This window comes from Rhipicephalus microplus, chromosome 4, assembly GCF_043290135.1.
Source record: "Rhipicephalus microplus isolate Deutch F79 chromosome 4, USDA_Rmic, whole genome shotgun sequence".
In the NCBI taxonomy this organism is placed as follows: Eukaryota; Metazoa; Arthropoda; class Arachnida; order Ixodida; family Ixodidae; genus Rhipicephalus; species Rhipicephalus microplus.
In genome coordinates, this window is record NC_134703.1 from 28,017,272 (window position 1) to 28,042,746 (window position 25,475).

The following is a 25,475-nucleotide window of genomic DNA, read 5'->3' on the forward strand; positions in this document are numbered from 1 at the left end:
AACTTTATATCTCTTAGGTTTAGTGTTTTTCTGCTAATTACAAATACCCGCTAAATACAAAAATACCACGTGACAAACCCGATCGTGCGCCAGTGCGCACAATGATTCTAGTGCTCTCTAACGTTCCGCGTACTAACGACCATAGGTAGCATTTGACCCATTGTGCTGTCTCGGCAGGGCTGCAACGATGGCGGTGGCTTCACGATGAACACGTTTCGCTATCGGCCACAAAAACGACAACCGCTGTGACTGCTTATCACTGTCATGAACCGGTGCGAAGGAGGCGTGTCGTTCTTACGCGGAACGTAAAAACCAAACCAGTTGGATACTTTTTTGCGCATCACGAAAGTTATAAAATATATTTAACACTCAAAGAATATTTGCGGTTACAAAGGTCTTTCGTCGCCGTGACGCGCGCTTCGCCATTGCAAGCTTGGGTTTCAGAGAGAACATTGGAAAAGTAAACACGCAAGCGATATAAATAAAACGGACAAGAATATATATGTAGTGGCAAAAGTAAGGTGATACTGCCGTGAAGGGCCGTGTGTGGGGCAGTGGATTCATGGTCTTTTTTTTTTTCCTTTATCGAAAGATCGATTTAATAGATGTACACGAGACACTGAACCAATTTATAAAAGTGTTTTTTTTTTCTTTAGCTTGGTGGTGCGCAGGTCACCACCGCGTTGTGCATATGAGATGCTAATAGCAATTATCCATCTGTTGTTGAGCCGGAGCTTGGTTAATGCCTCCTCGCAAACAGCAAGCGAGTCAGATATATATGTGTCACTTTCAAATGTGGTTAAAATGTTGACCTTCTCTGAAGCGATCATAGAGAAATATCAACTGTGAAAAAAGCGTTGGAAAAAGAAATCTGTACACCGTGCAGACATGTCAATGTGCATTATAAATGCGTAAATCCCCCGAAACAAATATATCTTTTAGAAATTGCGTGATGCAGCGTAACTCTAGTATGTATGCTGCGGAGAATGCAGCTCAACGAGGCAGTTGCGAAATTGCGGGCCAGCCGTACAGGGAAAGTCAGCGAAGGCGATACGTTTGCTTGCGGAGCCATCGGCTACCATGCACACAAAGGAACCACCAAACGCGCGATAGAGAAGCCCCCTGCGAAAGTGCGTGACTCACTCGTTACAGGCGTTCGAGCATCTGCCAGTGCAAGTCCCAGACATATCAGCGAGCCCATGTGTAGAGGATGTTGTCACTCGCATTCAGTGAGGACAGGCGTAGCATAGTGGTGTTCTCATGTGAGAATCCAGAGGAATGAGCCACCAGACACACTGACGAAAGAAGTGCATCACTCCACCGTCACCTAAAACTATTAGAGGTTCACATTGCGGCGAACCGGGCTGCGTGACAGGTGCACCTCCAGAAGGGAGCAGTCTCTTCTACTGCATTTACGCATCACCTGCATTATGCACCTGCATTACGCATTCTGGCCTGCGGCCATTGTCATCGGCTTTGCAGAGCCCCGTCCCTTGCGTGCACTGCTTGCGGGCCGGACGGAAACTATTGAGCGCTTGTGTCTACTGCGCACAAGTGCATTGGAAAGCTGGTGCGCTTCAGATAAAATCAATGCACATCCGTTTTATATTCACACTTGAGGGATAGGAGACTAGAGGAGGAAAGTAGCGAATGCACTGGGATAGCAAAAGCGAGAACGCAGAGGCACAAACAAGTGGTAGAAGTGGAGGGAGTAACGAGCAGCTGTTGGAGAGAGGGAAGGAGAGTTGCGCATGCGTAGTGTAAGAACAGACGCCGACGCTGCGGGACATAGACCCCTGCAAGAGATGCTGCACATGTAAAAAAGGCGACCATTTTAGCCGCGTGGGGCCAGCATGTGCTAGTCGTGGAACGAGATGCCATAGGGGAGGACGCTCTTCATTCCCTAAATTCATGGCACCCAGGCAAGGCCGTGGGCAGAAATTTTTCAACGATGGGGCGTGCAGCAGTCTTTAATGCGTATGTTCATGCGTGTTTTTATTTACAGTCAATATCCCATTTTGCAGACAACCTTTAGAAATCGTGAAATTGTACGAACAAATGGGTTCACGCATGTTTATACTGCTTAGGCGATTAAATTGCCACAGCTACGTCCAAAACAAATTTAATGTATGCCAGTATATGCTTACCAAGCATTTGATGAGTGCCCAAGTTCCCACGAATATACATTCGGTACCTGCCGCGAATTCCGCTTAACTTTGCGTTTCGTGATGAGCGCCGCCATTACCATAAAAAAGCAGGAAAGATTACGGCCATCAACCGCGCGTTTGAAAATGATGACGCGCAACACAAAGGCAATGGTGGAAGAAAGGTGTGTGGGTCGTGTGACGATGCCACGAAGGCGCCCAAATTTTCAAGCATGTCCAAAAACATTATGAACCATCTTCCCGAAGGGAACCATGATGGGATGCGAAGCAGCAGCGTTGTGCACGCAGTTTACCCGGCTGAAATGGGCGTTGACGCGGGTGCTGGAAGAACGGTTTGAAGCGAATCTCAATTTAGCCTTTACTCGAGTAAATGTTCCTTTAAAACGGAAAGACACGAGAGGAGGAATGCATTTCGTTTAAGTTTTATCGCAGATAAATGAGCCGAAAAAGTGTTTTTGCTCGACGTGCGGCTGAGTGTTGCGGGTGGTGGAGAGGGTGAAGCGAGACAGCAAGCGGGCGGAGAGGGAAAACGACCTACGTGTGTTGAAAGGAGCCTGCAGCTGCTCCAAGTGAGGGAGAGGGTGACGTCAATGCGCAGCTAGGACTTGACCTATTTGGCATCGTTCTAACAACTGCGGCGGAGAAACGTGGTGCAGCGCGTTGGCACGGAGACACGGACAGACAGCGTTACACAGAGTAGTCAAAGAGCTGCTTTGCATCTAAAAATCAGTAGCTGACTGTACCTATACAAACACTAAATCCGGTCTGTATAATCTGTATTTACATATACAAGCAGAATCTGACCAGGAAAAACGGCAAGTCATCGGAAATACATGTAGACTGCTTGTGCTCTGCATGCGATGTGTGGTGATTATGCATTCCTTTTCGAAACTATAAACGGGCACATAGCACTCTTTTGCCAGTTGCACTGTCTGCAAAAAGTGTCACGGTGGCTGTCACCCAGTTTACAAGCTGTATAACGGGGAAAAAAAAAGGTACAAAATAGTGTTTTTTTTGTGCATGGTGCCAAAGAAACATGCAACGTCATAAACAAAAGTATTGTGATCCAATGGCGCAAATAAGATGACAGCACTTTCCACGACATGATACTGCTGTGTCATGCCTTCATACTTGCACACAATACAGTACCATATAGGTACAAGCCCTTGTATCCATACAGGCAGGGGCATAGCCAGGGGGTGGCACACGAGGCGCATTACCCCTTCCTGCATTTTTTTCCGGCATGGCATAGAAATGAAAAAAATGACCATTTTAACAAGGTGCCCCCCCCCCCAAAAAAAAAAAAAATTCTGGATACGCACATGCATAAAGCTCAAGTGCAGCTGTGTACATATCATTTGCAAACCGCTGCTCAAAATACAGCAAACAGTTAAGCTAAGTGGAACAGCAGAGGCATTTAGAGCTACCTCGTGCCTTACTAAAAAGACGCTACTGTAAGCATGCCCTGTCTTTGTTGGTACACAGCCTGCAACATCATTGAAATAAAAGAAGTAAATGTTTTGCTGAAGTGATTTATTAGAAACATCTCCCCATTATCATCATCAAAAACTTCCTTTCTCATAATCTGCAAATAACAGCGAACATAGGACACAGAAACAAAGGTGGAAGGTTCGAACAAGTACATCAGCAAACAAACACATTTATTTTCTGTGTTGCAACACAGAAAAAGCTATGTATATTTTATGTTCACATATTTATATATCTTTATGTATAATATGTATATAGTACCACTCACACACAATTTAAGCATAACATCTACGTACATGATACACAAGAAAAAAAAAATTAACCACCACTCTGAAACATGTCATTCCTCAGCAGGCATATGCACATACACATACGTGCAATATTTACAAAGTTCTCACACTCAAAAAGAACAGCCTTTGTACAATGCAAGAAAAAAATGCAATGTAGATACTATCAACACACATGTGCACAGATGATTCGTAATCACTTGAAAAAACTTTGCTGCTTATCAATAGCAGGCAGGAAGCATATCCCTTCGAGATGGTTGTGTTCCCACAACTATGTTACTCAGCCAAAGAAGAAACAATCATAATGAGCCTCTCACACACTCCTCGCACAAATGTTGCTCAGTGACTCCCCCCAAAAACAGTAGAGAGAAATATAAAGCAATCTGAGCAATTGTGCTTCGCTCTGTACTATCAAGGTCCCATGATCAACACAGCCTTACTCTGATTCCTGTGTGGTCTCTGCTGAGTAGAAGGCAGCCTAGGCTCTGTGAATGATGTCCCTTTCTGTGTTGAAACAATGTTTCTTGGCACTTTCTGCAACAAACAGTTGCTTGAGACACACCCTTACATCTAAGTGCCTAAACGAATAGCGGCAGTGCCCCATCAAAACAGTGTTAACTACGTATTTGCCAAGAAGCACTATATAAAAAAAGTTGGTACTTCAGCCAAGTAGTGCTGCCCTCTGCTCAGTGGAGTCAAGGCAGCAGTCAGATTCTAGCTGTGCATAACAGAGGGCGAGAAGCAGAGATGTGACCAGATACTTTACAGACCAGCAGCACCTCCAAACTACAAAGCAAAGTCTTTGAGGCTACTCCCTTTAAATGCCTTTTCGTGGTTGGCAGAATGGTCATTGTAGCGCCACTTTAGAAACATCGCAGCTTTTAAGGACAATATAACATTACTGCAGAGCTGCAATTAGTTATAATTCTGTGCATGCGATAGAATATGACAGAAGCTCGTGCTCTGCACATGTGGAAAGTATGATTAGTTCAAACAGGTGCCAATTGAATCGGCTTTATGCTCCTGTACTCAAAGATACTTCCAACCACATCTCTAATCTCACTGCTGCGTGTGCTCTGCTCCAAATATGGCAAGATGAATTGTGACTTCATCATACCTGAGCTGCCCAGACATTCAGTAGATACTACAGCCATGTAAATTGCACACTTCAGTGGGCTTTTGTCAGAAGCCCAGAACACTAGATACAGACACTGCAAGGTCAGATGGTCAGATGAAGTCACATTCCAGTCCTATTGCAGCAGAGTAGAACTATGAGCCCTGACAGGCATATTTATCTGTACAAGTTTCAGGGAACTGAGACCATGACGTGAACTACACAACATTCTATCAGTTATGAGTCATCACTGGACTGGAGACATCATACAAAGGTGTTTTTGTTCGTGGTTTGTAAGTGCATAAAAATTCTGTACAACACAAGGCTTTGAAATGCTTTCAAGGCAAATTTTCTACACTCCGAACACCCACAAGAATTCAGTAGTGTTTGTTATATACCGCATTTACCCAATTCCAACCTTTTTCTGGAAAAATAAACCTCGAGCTCACATGCATGTTAGATTCTGGTACAGATATTTAAACTTCACCATAGCTGTACTTTTGTTTTTGGGTCATGTGAGCCAGGTGCATTATGCAATTGAGGGCACGTTGGAAATGGGTAAATACAGTATATCCAAAGTTTGAAAACTCAAGAAGAATTAAAGAGAGTTAGGGCATACAAAAGTATGTCAAAACTTTCAATGAAGCATGTCAATGAAGCATAACTAGAAATGTATATTTCAGATAAGCTGTGACAAAAGCTTCCCAGAACATGGCAAATGTCACGAAAACATAGACTTGCTGTTACAATCATTGGCAGCACATGCTATTCCACACGCTGCACGAACAAGCATCAATTATCTAACGGCACCAAGCTCTCCTGGAAGCTGACAACACTTTCACCATACGTATGCATTCAATCCCAAAACACTGTACGTTAAAAGGAAGAAAGGGAGAATTACATTAAAACATCTAAAAGGACACTTGCGGCTTCACATGTGTGAGGTGTGTTTCATTGTATGTGCGCGTTTCCACGAGAGAAAATGCACACCAGTCTCCCGTAGATGGCTTACATACATGGTCCATATCACACTGCTAGGACCTCCTCTGCGCTGCTTTTGAAAGCGTCCCACAGAGAGGTGCTCTAAAGTGGCAGAGATTACAGACTGAAGAGCCTCACACAAGACTCCCTTAATGTATGCTGACTAGCTTGTCTGAGCTCTGCTTAGTATACCTATTTTTTTACTTCACTGCTGCTGCTGTTGCTGTGTGGTTACTCAGTTTTGCCTGCAGCTGTGCCCATTGCAAAATGTGCTCAATGACTGTCTCACCAAAGCCACCATGAAAAGTGTGCTTAGGGACCAGCCAATTTTCAAGAATCATTCAAAGGAGCACCGAAAATTTGCACAAACTAATTTTAACTATTAGGGTGGTAAGATGCAGAATCAAAACATTGCTTTAACTAATTTTTTTTTTGAACAAAAATATGATACCCACAGGGAAAATTAAGGTTAAACTTTCCTGCCTTGTATTTCCAGCCTAATGATTTTATGCTTATATGTATTTCGGTATTTTTTTTAACACACCAGGCTCTAGGATACCTCCCAACAGTGGCTATATTGAGACCTTGGGTAATTTTACAATGTGATTGAGTTAACCTTTACAAAAATAACTGGCTAGTTCTAAGCAGGCACTCAAACTTACTGACATTATCGTTAGTTGGAGCAGAAACTTTCAGGCACTGTTGCAACCCATCATTCATTAGTCTGACTTCTAAAGCCTCTACTCTCAACAAGACTGATGTTTTTGGTATTACAAACATAATTTATCAATCAAGTTTAACTTCTCATTAATGTCACCCAAGCTTGGAAAGCACTAACTATTCAGCAAGGCAGTGACAAAAAAAAAATAAAACAACAGACATCAGCTGTTACGTTGTGTACGATCAAAATGACAAAAAAATGTTACCATGTCATTTGATTTTCATTGCTGCTTGAATAAATTTGAAAGCGACCACAGCACAGCACATTACAATAAAACAAGAACACAACCGTGTCTCAAAAATAAGACCAAGGGTGCCACAGATGTACGCTAGCAGCAGAAGCACACCGTGGCTTTCTTTAGTTTTGACATGTGATGAGCCATGAAAAGGTTAAAAATTGAATTTATCACATAACTCGAGCAACAATAAATGACAGTAAAAAAGCATTACACAAGCAAACATTCACATTTTTTTCTTTACTACTTCCCAAATCTGCCAAAATTATTCATTCCCACCAAGCATAGAGACAAAAACAAAGCAGCACTATAAGCACATAAAATCTTGTATATAAAACAATAAATTATGTAAACTGCAAGTTGGAAATACTTGTAAAGCTATTTTTCCAAGCATTCAACATGAGCTAGGTTGCAGATGTAGGGCATAAATTACTAAATCATAAATATTAGCAATTCAAAACCATCAACTACTAGTACTGTTGGGAAAGCTTTACTAGTCGTAAAGGGTAGCTTGAGCCTGAAGCATTTAATCTTTACACTCACTGCGAACAACTCTACCGGAGCTCATGTTTGGGCAGTGGACGTAGTCTTAGCAACCATCTTCAATGTGAGTGTTCGTAAACTGCACCTTTTTTCCCCCCAGCATTTCACAAGCAATGATAATGGGAAGCACGCACCATAACAAAACCAAAATAACACTTTGACAAGCGCAGAGGTAATGCTGATTGAAACACCTACACAATCAAAAGGAAATGACTGCTACTACTAGTGTGAATTCCAAAGAGCCTTTAGGCAAAACTGTGCTGGCATATGTCAGGCCTAGCTCTCTGAAACAGGGGGGACCTTTATGACCAGTCTACACACCTTGCCAGTTGCATGTACACTCGTACCTCGATATAACGAATCCGTATATAACGAAATATTGGTTATAACGAAGTAAATGAGAAATAGTCACGCATTAGATTTAGTGTTAGGAACAAACATTTATAACAAATTTTTGGATATAACAAACTTATTATCATGTATGATGCAAGTTTGTTATAATGAGGCGCGAGTGTAAATGATGACAGTCAAGCTAAAAAAGCAGAGTACTATGTGCCGACCACAAGCTCAGCTACAACGTATAATATACAAAGCCGAAGTTTGCGTACTGAAAAAACAAACCAGACGTTTCACCGATTACTAATAGCAACAAGGCCCTTACACTTTCTTGTTCTATGGCCATAAAAGATGTGACATAATACTACAAGAGTAAATCTAGAAAGAACATGAGCCAGTTGGTTTCTCAGCTGAGATGCATACAAAAGTTGATCTTGAGCTCCCATATCTTGCGCGTGCTACCCTCGGCCCATTTTTCCAGCAATTTCGCTAAGGTAAAACAGCAAACAATACCAGAGGGTAAGTGTTCACTTGTTTTGACATTCAGTGATGCTATATCCCACCAATAAAACGGGTTTGCTCGTCTCCTCCAGTCAGCATGTCTTAACTTGTGCAATGTTATATTAACCACATAAATTAAACACCCAACCATTAAAAAAATGTTTGAAATATAGTAGAAAAAATACAGCAACTAGAGGTAGAAGGCCATGTAACATATACAGAGGACCGAATATAACCTCATCTTGAAGGCCTTTAGGAAAGACATTCAACGAAGGCCTTCAAGAATCTTCCCATGGGCTGATGAGACCAAAGGGGTGCAGTACACTGCTGATAATTTGGCAGGCCTCGGCTAATTCAGCTATTTTTTTTTTTTCATGCAGCACAGTATATGCTGATATCAGTCAGTCAGTGCACTGTCCTGCTGGTTGTGTCGACTGTCCCATTCATGCTGTTTCATCATAATGCAGTTTAGTGTTTCCGGTCTTTAATGTTTCACTTGAACCACCAGAAAAAAGATGCTGACTGAATTCTATGCTGCTAACAGAAAATTATTCTCTCTCAAACAACTAGCAGCAAGAAACAAATATTACTCTATAAAAAAAAAAGCATCTATTTCATTTATCGCTGCCACCTTTGAGAAGGACAGGATGCCTAGAAATCAGAGCGTTCTGGGCAAGTCTATTGCACTTAGGCAAGCAGCAGCATTGCACAATGTTAAACTATCAAGGCATCTAGATATAGTTTTTTTCCTATATCCTGAGAAGTAATTTGACATACGACTATTTTGAGTTGGCACTGGGTCGAGCCATTTTGTAAGGTTTATGAGGTTGTATTGTCAGGAAATAAGCACTTACTGGCACTCGTTGCCGAGGCATACGCATCTTTGAATGTGGGAAACATGAGGGCGGGAAACTAACACCCAAGCCTTAATAAAAAGAAATAAAAACAAACGCTGGGACTATTAAGTAAATACATCACCGAAATTGGTTATACACTCGATAACTGCATGTGTTGTATACATTCCAAAAAGGCCCATTTACTTAACGTCCAGCCCCCTGCCCCCCTGTGCCTTGGAATTCTTCAGAAAACTTCAGCAAAATACCAGGCAGGAATGCTCTTTTCCAAGTACCCATAATACTTTCGATGCAATGCAGCGTCACCAACACATCCCCTTGGCATACTTAATAATTGCTGCTATCTTCTACATTTACACTTGATAACATAGAAAGTAGTGCATATCGCAACTCAGGCTAAAGTTTTCCCTTGATAAATCTTTACCTGCCTCATTCAATAAATATCAATATTCTGTAATATTGTATTCACAAAAAAAATTTTGCATGCCCTTATGTAAGATTAATATAATTTAAATTGACATATTTCAACACACAGATCCATTCAGATGTACACAGAATGCATTAGATGAAACTCGGGCATCGAGACTCAGCTGAACGAAAAACTTTTTTTGTAGATTTTAAATCTATATTTTACTTATTTATTGGATTCAAAAGTTTGGTATTAGCACTAATAACTTAAAAACCTATGCATTAGTGCCTCATTAACCACAAAAAAAAACCAATTTCCTCAAAGTTTTCTTTTAAACCTTTAACAACCAACAAGCAAGCACGCTGAAACATTAGCATACAACTTACGAAGGCGCCTGGTAGCACGAAGAATTAATGATGGAATGTCAAGATAACTCAAACTTAGTAAACAAGAAAAATTGCTAAAGAAGCTATCATTGGACAATACAGCACCGAAGCTTATACTAACTTTGTACGAAGTCCAAAACCACTATCTCTTTAACGTTAAGAAAGAAAGGTGATCAGTATTAATGAAATGCATCATCATAAATTATGTCTTAGAAAAAACGGTCCCTGCAGTTTTTTTCTTCTTTCAAGCAAATACTTGAAACGAGACAAACTCAGTCATTATCCACATAATTTGCTGCTGAGTATTCAACCGACTGCCTATTTCTGTAACTGAAAACCGCATAGACAAAATGAAAAGAAATGTGCCAAATTTAGACTAGCCACTGATTAATAGGCATTTCACTAGCAAGCAGAATAGCATCACTAGCCAAGGGTCATGTTTTTTTTTTTTTTTCACTTGTACTCCTTTTAGCAATTTTTCATTTTAGACTAAAAAGCACGCCTAAGTAAACAGTTATGCAAGTAGGCGAAAAGGCAGTGTTGCAGGGCATTTCGACGAGCGTTCTACTCCGATAAACTCCATTTATGCTAAAATGTTAAAGAAAATAAACATGCATTATTGAAACTGGTGATACACTGTTGGTGTCATTTCTCGTAGCTCACAGCAATGTATATTTGTGAAACAAAAAAAAGTCCAGCTGATAATTACGTTTGGCAAAGAAAATACTGTGGAAAAGGCATCCAGACTCATTTGTAAGTCATCGAGAAATAAAAGGCATTTCTATAGACCACATAAAATGCTCTTCTACCTTTGTATGAGTTAAAATCACTATGTGCATTGCACTCCAACGTAGTAGGCAGTGATAACTGGCATTTGTTCGTTGACTGGCTGTTAAAAGAGGCCGTAAAAAAGAAAGCGCTGGCCGTAAACACATCTCAATGACGCAATGGCTAGTGGCCTTAAACAATTGAGGAAGTTGGAATTTGATGCCCTATGAAAACAATCTACCTTTTCCAGTCGATGTCTTAGCAAAATAGAAGAAAGCATGTTGCTAAACACAACTAGTGAACACTGTTACATACTGTCTAAAGGTGCAGTTGCTTAAGCGAATGTGCGAAGCTCGCTTTTAGCTCTTCATGCTTCTAATTGCAGATGCTGCAACTGTTAACGTGCGGTGCAATGAGAGATTAAAATTAAATAATTTATCCCGAGAATGCTTCGAAATATGTTCACTCAGTTGTACAAGGCGACATTTCCCTGCTAAATATCCAGGCTACCGCTACTTGCCTTGGACAACAGCTTTGGCATAGGATATTGTGCTGGCACTACCACCAGAAGTTGGGAAACAACCTCTACAACCGATTACCCTTCCTTTGGGATCGAATAATTCAATGGCACTTTGATCCCAGAACCCGATGTCCACTTACACTCGTCCACAGCCAAATTCGAGACAAAAAAACAAGCAGTGCTAGGTCTGCCACACCGAGTGCAAATAGATCAATGGTTTTGAGCCCGCCCTTTCCGACATCCACCAACTTCACAGAGAATCGTGCTATGCCAATCTTGAACTGTCTTTCCCAATAACAATATCCAGCAATGCGCAATTTCGAGCTATGTTTTCCCTCTGCAGTGTTCAGAAGGACCACAATGTCGTTGCTGGCACTGCTATTACTTGACCACAACACCAAATATGTGCTTCTAAACTGCAACTATCCTCTCAGTGACACAGTAAAAGAAGTGGCATTGCGCTGAAAGCACCCACAGTGGGCAAACCAAAGGCCCTGCAGTCTAGAGCTTGGTTTTTTCACTCCACAATGTGGAAGCAACAGCAGCACTTGCAGTGGTGTTGGCGATGGGGCGAGGCACAGCCAGCCACACTGGCACACTGTCTTTTGGCAGGTAGGAAGGCATCAGCAGGCAGGCAGGCCCTTCCATCTCCTATGCGGTCAGCGGTGTCTCCGCCGGTGGTGTCAAAGGTGTCGCTTGCCGGCTGGTCGCAGCTCAACCGCCTCAGGTGGAACAGCTCCCCGTGACCCCTGATGGTGTCGAGAGGAACCGGAAGATGATGCTACACCGTGCGTAGCGGGGACACGGCTGTTGTAGTGGCCTCTGCCATGGCCGTAGCCGTGGGACGGGCCTGCCGGAGGCGCGCTCGGTCGTGGACCACCAGGATACGGGGGTGGTGGACCGCCAGGCAGAGCGGAAGGGTCGGGCACTCGTCGCTGCGAGAGTTGCATTGCAGCAGAATTAGGCAATGCAATCTACAGCTGTTCTCACATACCAGTTGTGCTTAAAGCAAAAGGGCCACACACTTTACCAAGTGCAGTTAGCCATGTGAAAGAATATATATGATATGCACATTCATTGTGCTGGTTCATTTCACTAAGAAAAGCAATTCAAGGGGCCCTCCAACACTTTTGAAGCACCAATATTTTATATGTGGTTTGCATACGACCGATAGATAGGATGATTTTAGCAGAGGTCTAAGCACCAATATGAAATTATTTTATATTTTAATCCCGCAATGATGTCACTAGATCACTGCCAACTGCATCAGCACATAGTGGCACTCCCCAAAACTGTTGCAGGTGGAAATAGCGACGAATAGTGCAAGCCCTTGATTGGATAAATGTCCCATTACAAGCGATCGTGGCAAGGTGTCAGCACATATTACTACTATAATTACTCAAATCTAATGCACACCTTTTTTCCGATTAAGCGAGTTCATAAATTGCATACGCGTTAGAATCGAGTACGAAAAAAATGAATACAGTCATTCTATTGCCATCGGCATTTCCAAAATGGCCGCCCCCTACGTGCGTCGGCATGACGCGTCGGCCATTTCTGCCTATGTGTTTCCCATGTGCAGCACTTCGTACGTGTGCTGAGGAGTTCGTCATCTTGTAGTGCATTAGCATCGACGGCATGGATAGGCAGACTCCAAAAACTCGACGAGTGCACCACGATGCCGCTTTTATAAGAAAAGTCGTCGCGTGTGCAGAAACGGACGGAAATCGGGCCGCATCACGGTCGTTCGGAGTTCCCAAAACGTGCGTGCGGGACTGGCGGAAACAAAAGCAGAAGATTGTCGACAGCGAAGCTTCACACAAAGGCTTCAGTGGACCACAGCAGGGTCAGTTTCCGCAAATTGAAGAGCTGCTTGCCGAGTATGTTGCTTGAGCAGCGAGCGGCACAGCGACCCGTGACGACAGAACTGCTCAAGTGCGGACTATGCAGTTAGCCTTAGAAAAAGGGCTAATGCCGAGCCAGTTTAAAGCGAGCAGGTGCTGGCTAACTAACTTTATGAAGAGGAAAGGCTTTTCTCTTTGAAGGCGAACGGGCATATGCGAAAAGTTTCCGGAGGAGTACGATGAAAAGCTTCACAGTTTTCAGAGGTTCGTCCTAAACTTGCGGCACAACAACGGCTACCTGCTTGGGCAAATCGGGAATGCCGATCAGACGTTTCTTCGACATGCCTGGCACCACAACCGTCGAGAAGAAGGGGGCGAAGCAAGTTCACGTGCTGACATCGGGCCACGGTAAAACTAGAGTGACGGCAATGCTCAGTTACACGTCAGAGGGGCACAAGCTTCCCCGTACCTGATATTTAAACGGAAGACGCTCCCGAAAGAAGTCGTTTTCCTGAGTGGTGTGATCATGCGGGCCAACGAGAAAAATGGGTGCGCGTTGCAATCGATGTCTTAGTTTTTTTTTTTTGTCGTGGAAGCCGTGTGCGCGTTACAATCGAGGGCGCGGTAGAATCGAGTAAATACGGTATTGTGTTTTTTTTTCTTTGCTGTGCTTTTTCACTAAACCCCGAACAGACACCGTTGCAACAACAACAAAAAAAAATCCCTACGACTACAAAGCACGCCAGAGACGCCTGCTACCATTTCACCTCCTGATTTTTTGCTTGCACAGTCGTATATCCATACAAAAGACTTCTCTCACTTCTCTTTTCTTGCCTCTATGTGTTTGCGAGCTGCCTTTTTCTGCATGCGAGGTAGGTTAATGATTGTTGCTGAGGTGGCGCAAGTTCAACTGGTGCCCCTACACCCTTGTAGTTCATCGGCTAGCCCACCGAACAACTCACGAAGGGCAACAGTACACCACCCCGGAAATACCCTTCTCGGAATGAAAGGAGGAAGCGAAATGCAATGTGGCTGTCAGGTTTCAGGTGCCACGTTTGTTACCATGGGAACACTTACAATACGTTGGAAAAGACAAGCAACAATGGTGTGGAGCTTTCTCTACATGGGAGCTTCCAGTTTATTTCATTGCGGGAGCTCTTCGACATCACCGGGCAGAGTCAGGGGCGAGTGAAATGTGGCACGAAAATCAAATTGAGGGAAGGCATAGTTTCTTTCTTTTGTTTTTCAGCATTTGTGTGTGTTGAATGCCCTGAAAAGAAAAAACTTCAGACTGCGTGCCGCTATTACCGCCATTCTTGCTGCACTAATCTGTCCATGCTTCAGTCTATGCGAGTAATAAATGGGGGGTTGAACAGCGTTGGAGGACCCCTTTCAGATTCATTAAGCAGAAAGCCTCATAGCAGAATATTCATTTGTTTCTCTCCGGTTACTCAGTCCCGTGGCCCTACTCCCATTCACATGTCTGAATTTTCCTGACTGCTTGCAGCCATCCTGTTATTCCTGTAAACAATTGGTTACCAATTATTCCATCAGAAAGTTTGCTCAACCTCCACTTCTTAAAGGTAAACCCACCACACATGCATGCCCCACGAATTGATATTTCATCACTCACTAAGCTGACATCTGGGAAACAGTGGACAGACCTTTCTGCGGAAGGTGTCACCAGGCCTGCGCAACGTGTCACTGATGCGCAATGCAGGAGCCTTTCGTGGGTTGCTGCTGGGCGTATGCACGGCACAGCAGCGGATGAACACTGCCATCACCACTATAAGTGCCACCAGCATCAGCAGGACAGCCCACCAGTTAAGCTGTATGACAAATGAAAATAAACAAAGCTCAGTGAAATACAGGTGATGGCATTGAGAATCCATAAAAACTTATCTGTAGCATCGTTAGAGGTTTTAAAGTAGCAGTGCAAGAAAACGAAGAACACGCAGAGATAAACGAGCACTGGCTGTGTTTGCCCGTCGTTTTTTTCTTTTTTTTCACTGTTATTCTACAATCATGAACAACCAACAAGCCTGATTCACAGCCACTGTGAAGCGTTAAAGGCCTTGTTTTTTTTACAAAATTAAATATCGCCAATGCGAGATCAGTTAGAGCCCTATTCAATGATGTCGATACAACACTGATAATCATTGAGCAGCACACCTTTAAAGAAATTGCGCCAGCATTCTTACTCAAGAGCAAAAGGTAAATTGCACCTCCATATTCATTGATTGCAGTAAGCAAAAAAATTGGGCAGATGTTACCGTATATACTCGTGTAAGGGCCGCACTTTTTTTTCGAAAATTTTGCTAGGTGCGGCCCTTACACGAATCAGGCCGATTTAGTACAGGCAGTACAGGCCAAAGGTCTGTACTGTTTATGCAACAGTAGCAGAGTGCAAGAGTCACAAATGACATGCCAGAAATGTTTTTATTCGGATTCCATTTCGCTGTCCTCGTTCTCGGAGGAGCTCGCCTCGGCGTCCGCGTCTTCACAGAGACGGTCATCTTCGGTGCCGTTCATGGAGTTCGAAATTCCCGTTACCTTGAAGCTTTTAGCAACTACTTCTACTGACATGGCACGCCACGCATTCAAAATCCATTCACACACCTGTTGGAGCGACGCCCGCTTCAGCCGTCCTGTAGGGGTCTTCTCGTGGACGCCTCCAGCCATCCATTCAGAGTAACATCGGCGAAATTCCACTTTGAATGGTCTGTTGACGCATACGTCGAGCGGCTGCAGCACACTCGTCAGGCCACCGGGAATGACGGCCAAGTCCGTACGAGTTGCGGCAACTCGGTTCTTGACGCGGTCGGTCAAGTGGCCCCTAAAGCTGTCCAAAACAAGGAGGGCTTTCCGTTGTAACAGCCCTCCAGGTCTGTTTGCCCAGACGGTCTTAATCCAGTCAACGACCAGTTCCTCGGACATCCAGCCCTTCTCTTGCGCACGTACGACGATTCCCTGAGGGAACTTCTCTTTTGGGAGAGTCTTCCTTTTAAATACGACGTACGGCGGAAGCCTCCTGCCGTCTGCCGTGATGCACAACATCACAGTGCACCTTTGGCGTTCTGCACCAGTCGTGCGCACAGACACACTTTTCGCACCTTTTAAATCCACTGTGGTGCTTTCCGGTGCATCGAACCACACAGGTGTCTGGTCCGCATTCCCAATTTGGGACAGGTCGTATTCATGCTCCCTCCTGAGAGCATTCACGAAGCGATGAAACTTAATGACGTGGTCTTCGTACTCGCGCGGCAGTTTTTGGCAAATCGTCGTTCGGCGCCGAATAGAAAGCTGGTTACGGTTCATAAACCGCGTAGCCCAGCCCCGACTTGCCTTGAATTGTGCCGGGGGTATTTCCATGTGGCGAGCGATGCTGAGGGCTTTGACGCGTATCATGTCAGTCGATACGGCGTAGCCGTCCCTTCGTGTGTCGACGACGTAGTTGACGAGCTCGCTTTCGAGTTGCGGGTACTTGCACTTTTTCCCGCGAAACGCCTTTCGGCTCCTGTTAGTAGCGGCGAGGGCATCTTTCTGATTCATCCAGTAACGCACGCGCTTCTCATCGACGTCGTACTTTCGTCCAGCTTCCCGCTTCCCGTGCTCCTCGGCATAGTCAATCACTTGCAGCTTAAATGCTGCAGTGAATGATCTCAGATGCCGGCCCATCGTCCGTCACGTGCGCTGGCTTCTGCAGGGTTCACTACAACCAACAAAGTGACACCGACGACACCGATCTGAAGTCGCGCTGCCAACGTATCGACACGATGCTAGGAACGATGCCAACAAAGAGGCCGCACAAGGCAAATATGGCGGCGCGCTGTCAACAGCGTGGTCGGCGCGTCGGCGGAAGTAGAATAAAAGCGGAAAAGCGTGCAGCGCCATCTGGCTGTAAATGAACTAACTACACTTTTCTGGCGGGACATTTTGAACTTTTGTTTTTTTTTTTTTTTCGAAATATCCGCTTTCAAAGTTGGGGTGCGGCCCTTACACGAGGGCGGCCCTTACACGAGTATATACGGTATTGTCTTTCAAGAGAACTGTGGAAAAGTCAATGGCATTCATCACCAGCACACAGCATAGGCCAAACATATTTTAGTAGACATTTGTACACTCTGGGCAAAAAGTGAAATTTTAGTTTCAAAGCGAATAGTGATTTTGGCTGAATAACTTCGAATCGAATTTGAAAAGTGTATTTATCACGTATTTATATAAAGAAACGGGGGCATATTTGTCATGACCAAACTAACCTGCACAATATTTTTGAAAATTCAAACAAGACCTGTGCAAATTCCATTTTTTTTTTTTTGCATCAAAGAAAGCCAAAACAACTTTGAATGGTAATAAAATTTCACTTTCCATAAAATGCAAGTGATAGCCTGTAAAATATGTTACATTTTAAAATTTGCGATACTTAGAGCATATAGGTCGGTGTAACAAGCATTCCAATTGAAAAAAATTATTGAAGCGGTGCGGTGCTTCACGGCAGTGCGGATTTCTCCCAATCACAAGTGTTTTCACGGCTCAGCACCACTTCACAACAGCGAAGCCACTTTTACAAAAGAATGTGCAGCACTGTCACAGCGAAAGCTCAAGAAGCGGCCTTTACCCACTAGTATGCCGTAAACAATCATAATTTTTGTGTAGTAGGCTGGCATTCGCTATGCCAGCAGTTCTCAAATCGGGCTCCGCGAAGCCATTTTGTATGATCCGCGAAACCCTCATCCACATTTTTCTTTAAGCGTGACTGTGCCATGTATTGATGAACTGTCCAAAATGAAGTGATGTGGCACGTTTGTTTGATGTTGTTGGTAGCAATAAAAGGCACTTGTTTCACGCTCCAATTGTATTAATTTACCTACGTATCCCTTCCCCCCTCCGCTGCAAGGGTTCCCCCATCACTTCCACCAGTGCACAAGGAGTCCCCCCGACACATCCATGCCTGAGAACCACTGCACTATGCTATCATTCGTCCTTCTTTGGAGAAGCGCTACACATTTGCTAGGAATATTGTGCAATATTTTTATGCAGTGGCTGCCTACAATGAAGAATTATGCCTGAAGTGGGTATGTGTCACAGTTAATAGGTGAACAATAACAAGCTTCTGTAATGAATTGGATCATTAGATGACCCACCCTTTACGCAATTCGCATTGTGTGGTGCCTGGTTGTTCCTTTTTAAAACGCTTTTTTACTCATATTAGCACAATTCCTTTCCCGACATCAAGTCTGTCTAAGGCCAGTTTTGAAAGTAGTTTCAATCACCGACATGGCTCAGTGGTAGAATATTGTGTTGGCAAGCAGTGGACCCGGGTTTGATTGATGTGTGGCGCTTTATGGTGCAAGGGCCAATTGATGGCCAAAGAGCGCCATTTCAATGAGTAGAGATGTGGCTGTATAGAGGCCTTAAAATTCCTCGCGATAATGTGGGTAAAAACATAAGTATTAAAATTATGACAGTGGCGTGATATGCATAGTAAAAAAGAGTGACAAAGGTTTTGATAATAAAAACGTGTAAAAATATTTTGCACTATCACAAGTGCCTCATCGGCACCCTTGTGTACAAAGGCTGCGAGGCAAGTGCTTTTAAATGTAGTCACTGCAGCAGCAATCTCTATTAAGAGGTCGCGCTACGCATTGCCTGGGTATATGACATGATAAAAGCGAACATCTCTTAAAAAAGCTAGCACCGATTTATGAGTGAACAGTGGTTCCCTACCGATAAACATTGCAGGGTGTAAAGGTATATGTTGTCGGTAGGGTAATGAAAAGTGTTGTTTTCTTGGAGTGTCTAGTTGTTTGCACTGGATTAAAATGTGAAGAACTGTTAGTGCTTCACCACATCTGTCACACAATGGTGGATCGCCACCGGACAAAAGATGTGAGTGTGTCGTGTATGTGTGTCCTATCCTGAGCCTCGTTAGTGTTACCTCTGTGTGACGCGATTTTGATACTGGAGGCCAATGTCCAAGGTGTGGCTCAATAACGTGTAGTTTGTTTTGTGTGTCTATCCCACTTGCTCTGCCAGTAGACCCTGAGCTTTCGTTTGAGAAACGGCTTAAGATCAAGGGCTGGGATTGATAAGGATGTAGTGGCAGTGCTTTCGTGGACGGATGCAGCAAGCTGATCCGCCATCACATTGCCTTGGATGTCACGGTGCCCTGGCACTCAGTACACTACAACATGTTGTTTGAGTGTGTAGAGTATGCATAAAGTGGAGTAAAGTGAGACGAGGACAGGGTTTTTTTGTTTTTGTTTTTAGATTGTGCAGAGCCATTACCACACTGAGGAAGTCCGTATATATTACTGCTTTTTGTATTTGTAGTTGTTTGATGTGTTTAGCAGCCACAAGTATCGCGTAAGCTTTCGCTGTGAAGATACTTGTGCCTGGATGTAGAGGGCCAGCATCCGAAAAGGATGGGCCGACAGCAGCGTAGAACACAGAGGAGTTAGACTTAGAAGCATCTTTAAAGAACTCAGGACGTGTGTATTTGTGTTGAAGTTCCAGGAAGTATGTTCGGATATGGGCAATAGGCGCATGTTTTTTAACTTCTAGGAAAGACACATTGCAGTCTATAGTCTGCCACTGCCAGGCGGGTATGCTACAGGAGCCATTAAACTGTGTTCAAGTGACACTCCAGTTTCTTCAGCTAGACCCTTCAGGCGAACTGAGAAGGGCTGCCTCATCGAAGGCCTGTTTTGAAACAGAATGGAGCTCGACAAATCAGGGTCGCTTCTTTTCTGCTTTCACCTTAAGAGAATATACAAAGGACATGTAAGTTCTTTGTAGATGAAGCGACCATTCATTTGACTCAACGTAAAGGCTTTCTACAAGGCTGGTGCGAAAAGCACCAGTAGAAAGGCGGATGCCCAAATGGTGCACGAGATCCAGCATCTTCAAAGCACTTTGAGTTGCAGACTGATAAACAACAGCCCCATAATCTAAGCGGGTGGGAATGAGGCTTCTATACATGTTCATGAGACATTAATTGTCATTACCCCACGTAGTACGTGACAACACTTTTAGAACATTCATGGCTTTTAAACATTTTGTTTTTAAATACTTGATGTGCGGTACGAAGGTCAACTTGTTGTCCAAGATTAAACCTAAGCATTTATGCTCGGCTTTGACAGACAGACGTTGCCCGTTCAGTCGAATGTCAGGTTCCGAGTGCATGCCTCTCTTTTGAGAGAACAAGACACACGTGCTTTTTTGTGGGTTAAGTCGAAATCCGTTTTCATCTGCCCAATTGGAGACCTTGTTTAAACCCAGCTGAACCTGCCGCTCACATATTGCCAAGTTGCATGAGTTGAAGCCAAGCTGAACGTCGTCGACATATGTACAATAGAACATATTGCGGGGGATGGACAGGTGCAAGGAATTCATTTTTATGATAAAAAGTGTACAACTAAGTACACCACCTTGCGGTACTCTCCTCTCCTGGACAAATGCTTGGGAGAGAACACTGCCTACACGGACACTGAATGTTCGATTGGACAAGTAACTCTCGATTATGGAAAACATTCTATTGCGCACACCCAGGTGAGACAAGTCTCTTAATATGCCAAAACACCATGCTGTGTCGTAAGCCTTCTCGATATCGAGAAACACAGAGAGAAAGTATTGTTTGAGGGCGAAAGCGTCTCGGATCTGTGCCTCGATACGCACCAGATGGTCGGTGATAGATCTACCCTCTCGAAATCCACACTGGAATCGGTTGAGCAGACTGTGCGTTTCAAGGAGATGTAAAAGTCGGCGATTTATGATCTTTTCAAAAAGTTTACAAAGGCAGCTTGTAAGTGCAATGGGCCTATAACTAGAAACTGAGGAAGGGTCCTTGCCTCTTTTAAAATGGGAATAATTATAGCCTCTTTCCAGGAAGCAGGGATGACGCCAGAAAACCAGATAGCATTGTATAGGGAGAGGTAATATTTTTCGAGTTTCAAGCGGCAAGTTTTTCAACAATTCATACACGACACAATCGTAGACTGGGGCAGAATTACTGCAGGAGTTTAGTGACGTTTGTAGCTCAGCTAAGTTAAAGGTTAGTTGTATGCCTCGTAGTTTGTACACTTGTGTTCTAGTTTCTGCTTTTCTATCCTTGCTTTATATCTTTGAAAAGCTTGAGTATAGTGTGATGAGCTAGACACCTGCTCGTAGTGTGCACCAAGGAAGTTCACCTGATCTTCCAGGCTGTCACCCTGTGTGTTTACGAGTGGGAGTGAGTGTACTTGTCTTCCTGCTACCCTACAAACCATGTTCCAGACTTTAGACTCTTTTGTATATGAATTGATCCCTGATAAGAATTTGTGCCAGCTTTCTCTTCTGGCCTGCCTGCGCGTTCTTTTGCCTTGAGATTTTATTTTCTTAATGCTGTCAAGATTTTCGGCTGTCGGTGATATCCGAAACAGCCTCCATGTCTTGTTCTGCTCCTTTTGCGCATTACGACACTCGGTGTTCCACCATGGAATGCGTCGCTTGCCAGGCAGTCCAGATGTTTGCGGGATGCACTTGGCTGCTGCGTCAATAAGGAAAGCTGTGAAGTACTCCACAGCTTCATCTATGCTTAACCCACATATGTCTGTCCAACTTAAATGAGTAGTGTTATGAAACTGTTCCCAGTCGGCTTTGTATGTCAGCCATTTGGGAACTTGTGAAGGACATTGGTATGATGTTGGTGCATTCAGAATGACAGGAAAATGGTCACTTCCGTAGGGATGATTTATAATTTCCCATTGAGTAGGGGGTAGAAGTGAAGGAGATGCAATACTGAGGTCTATGGAAGAGTAAGTTTTGTTTGCAAGGTTATAATATGTTGCCTCTTTCCATTTCAACAGACAAGCACCTGATGAAGAGGAACTGTTCGATGAGACGACCTCGTGCATCACATCGACAGTCACCCCATAAACCGCTGTGCACATTCAGGTCCCCTAGAACCAGATAAGGTTTTGGTAACTCATCTATTAAAGACTGGAAATCATGTTTTTCCATGCGGTGTTGCGGCGGTATGTATAGAGAGCAGATGGTGACGAGCTTATTCAATAGAACTGCTCGAACAGCCACTGCCTCTAGGGATGTTAGTAGTGGTACATGCCTACATGCTACTCCTCGATCAACAATAATGGCTACACCACTAGATGACGCCACAGCATCATCTCTGTCATTTCGAAAGACAACATATTGACGCAAAAAATTTGTATTCTTGGATTTTAGGTGTGTTTCCTGTACACACAGCCCTTTTGGAGAATGTTTGTGTAGACGTTCTTGGACATCGTCGAGGTTTTGAAGTAGTCCTCTGACGTTCCATTGTATAATTTGTGTCTCCATTATGGGAGTAAATAAGTGCTGTGTGTACGAAATGAGTGTGGCTGGTGTCTAAAGAGAAAAGCGACTTATCTTACAAAGCCTTTAGAAGGCCCTGTAATTACCGTTTTGTCTTTTTTAGATCGGTCGAGGGAACTCCGCCGCTCCTTTGGCGCAGTCTGCGCCGGTACAGTTGATGTGTCCATCGCTTCAGGAGAGACGACAGACGATGTTTTCGTTGTAGGCTTCGTCGTGACAGACGGAGCCTTCGACCCCACTGGGCTCGAGGTCGAGGGGACCTCTTTTGTTTGTGTGGTGCCCTGGCTGTTACCAAGGTTCACAGGGGCCTTTGGTGGGGCTGTATTCAAGGAGGGTGGGACAGCCGAGGCTGCTCCCACCATGGGGGCTAGTGGCGTTTGCCTCGGCACGCTGGGCGTGGTCCAAGGCATTGCCGAAAACCGAAGTGGTGCTGACCCCCCTCGCACACTTCGGTATACGATCTGTTTCCAGCAAAATGCGGGAAAACGCGCTGCCGCGCTTCACGGAACCTTATGTTCAATTTAAACTTTGTAATTATAATTTCTTTTTCCCTTTTCCAGGCCACGCATGACCTGGAATATGCAGGATGGTCACCCTCACAGTTTGCGCAGTGGACTTGTAGCTGACAGTCATCGTCAGCGGTATGACCTTTGGTGCCGCATTTCGCGCAGTTAAGCTGTCCTCGGCAGCTCTGGGAGCCGTGCCCGAACCTCTGACACTTAAAGCAGCGCCGCAAGTTGGGTATGTATGGTCTGACTGGCAGTTTAAGATATCCTGTTGCTATTTCAGTGGGGAGAGTGCTAGATGCGAAAGTGAGTATGATGTGTTTCGTTGGGGTTTCTTTATTTTCTCTTGTTATTTTGATACGCTGCACCTGAATGACATTTTCTTCTTTCCAGCCTGTTAGAAGCTCATCATCAGAGAGGTCCATCAGGTCTCCATCTGATACAACACCCTTCACGGTGTTCATGGTTCGATGCGGTGTGATTGTGATAGGCTGATCCCCAAATTATGTAAGTTTATGCAGTCTCTCGTACTGTGCGTGGTCTTTTATTTCGAGTAGCAGGTCACCACTGGCGGTCTTTGTGGCTTTGTAGCCTGCGCCTAGCATTTCTATAAGACATCTGGACACAAGGAAAGGTGAAATGCTTCCAGCTTTCTTTTCTGTACTTTCACAGTGGATGATGTGGTATTTCGGGAAGTTATCTTTCTCGTTTGGAAGAAATTCGAAAATTGCATCGATGCGCCACCTCTTGGAGGGGCGATTGGTTGTAAGAGGGCTAGAAGTTCCCATAAATTTGGTAGCTTATTCGGCGGCCATGCCAGCCACCCACCACCAAGCCCAACAAGGGGACGCTGCGAGACACGAAGGAGATGCAAGCGCCAGCCGTACATGGCCGCTATAACCTAATATATCTACCCAAGGTTGGATATCTACACCATGTTAACCCTTGCCGCCGAGAATTGTGGAAGTAAAAAGAAGTGAGGAGAGGACAGGAAAGATCAAAAGTAGTAGAAAAGACGAAGATGGAGAGAGAGAAGGAAACAGGAAGAGGTGACTGCCGATTTTCCCTGGGTGGGTCAGCCCAGGGGTGCCGTCTACGTGAAGCCGGGGCCAAAGGGCCTCTTTAAGGGGGGCCTTAAAGGTCCAACCACCCAGCGTCAGCTCAACCCCCAAGATCCCCTTTTCCCCGGACACGGCAAAGCCACGCACGGCTAGGCATGGGAGGAAGTCAAAACTCCCTTGTTAGCTCGGGTCCGTGGTGTCGCCACACCAAACGCCTGTTTGCGCAGGCGCCCCTGCGGGAAGTGGACCCGAGTTTGAATCCCACTATGTCACGACACGTGTTTAATGTATTTATCAGTTTTTTTTCTTATTTCATGTGATAGTGGTAGCAGACACCAGCGTCGGACAACGCCCCGGTAATGGGCTCTTTGTCAAAAAATATTTTCTCCGTGTTCTTAGTCAAAACAACGGAATAAAGTTTATTTCTCAACAACACATAGGAAACCAGCTACCTGATGCTAATAAAATTAAGAACGTTATAAACAAAACAGTTACAGACAACACATCTTGCTTCACTTGTGTAGGCTAAGCACCCATGGGGTATTTCACTCTGGAAGCTTCAAGGCAGTGTGGAAAATTTCAAAACGCTACGCGAAGTGGCTTCACTGGCGGGTACTCGCACTGTTCACATCCAAGCTGTCTTCGTCATAATCAGAGGAGCTACTTATTCACCGACATTGTTGTCTTCACTTCCAGACACAAGAAAGATAAATATCTGTACATGAATCATCATCACCCGAAGAAGATGACGAGAACAAATAGCTTGTTTTTGGTGTTCATGGGCCAGCTATGCATGGGTCGCCGCCGCCACCACACGCTGTGTTTCCATACAAATACCGCGCTCTTGCTGCAGGTGAGTACTAAATCCTAACGCTGCCCTCTCGTGGATGACACCCAATGTAACCCATAAATGCGCGCTTTTCCACCTGAACGCTAGAGGAGAGCACCGACTCCGCTAGGACAAGTGCTACGCGTCCAAAGCAGTTTGGTGACAGTTTGGGCAGGGCAAGCACTGCTCGTCCAAAGCAGTTAAGGGGTTAATTGCATTTCGGGCAACACTGATGAGTCAATGTAAAACAAATCAGCAGTAAGATAACGATTAAGCAACACTGATGAGTCAATGTAAAACCAATCAGCAATAAGATAACGTTTCCTGGGATTTAATGTCCCAAGACCACAATATCTCTATGAGGAATGCCATAGTGAAAGGCTCCACAAATTTTGGGCTCTGTGACATGCACTCAAGTCTAAGTACACAGGCCTTGAGCAATTAACCTCCATCGCAATGTGGCCATGACGGCCGGAATTCAATCTTGGGACCTTTGGGCCAGCGTGAGCGCACCACAACCACTAGAATGTTGTGAAGGGCAATCACCAACAGTGAGAGGCCACAACAGTTACAGAA

The 25,475-nt window shown here is 44.4% G+C and overlaps 1 protein-coding gene across 1 annotated transcript in view; it reads right to left on the reverse strand.

Moving 5' to 3' along the window:
* Positions 1 to 3,681: 3,681 nt before the first annotated feature.
* The window catches only part of LOC119171781 (zinc-dependent metalloprotease kuz), a 63,769-nt gene continuing 41,975 nt past the window's right edge, over positions 3,682 to 25,475 (reverse strand). The window contains exons 13-14 of the mRNA XM_037422618.2: positions 14,817 to 14,981; positions 3,682 to 12,243 (exon numbers count right to left, since the gene is read on the reverse strand). Coding sequence (XP_037278515.2) covers positions 11,992 to 12,243; positions 14,817 to 14,981 — 417 coding nt within the window. The 3' untranslated portion in view covers positions 3,682 to 11,991. The remainder of the gene's footprint in view (positions 12,244 to 14,816; positions 14,982 to 25,475) is intronic.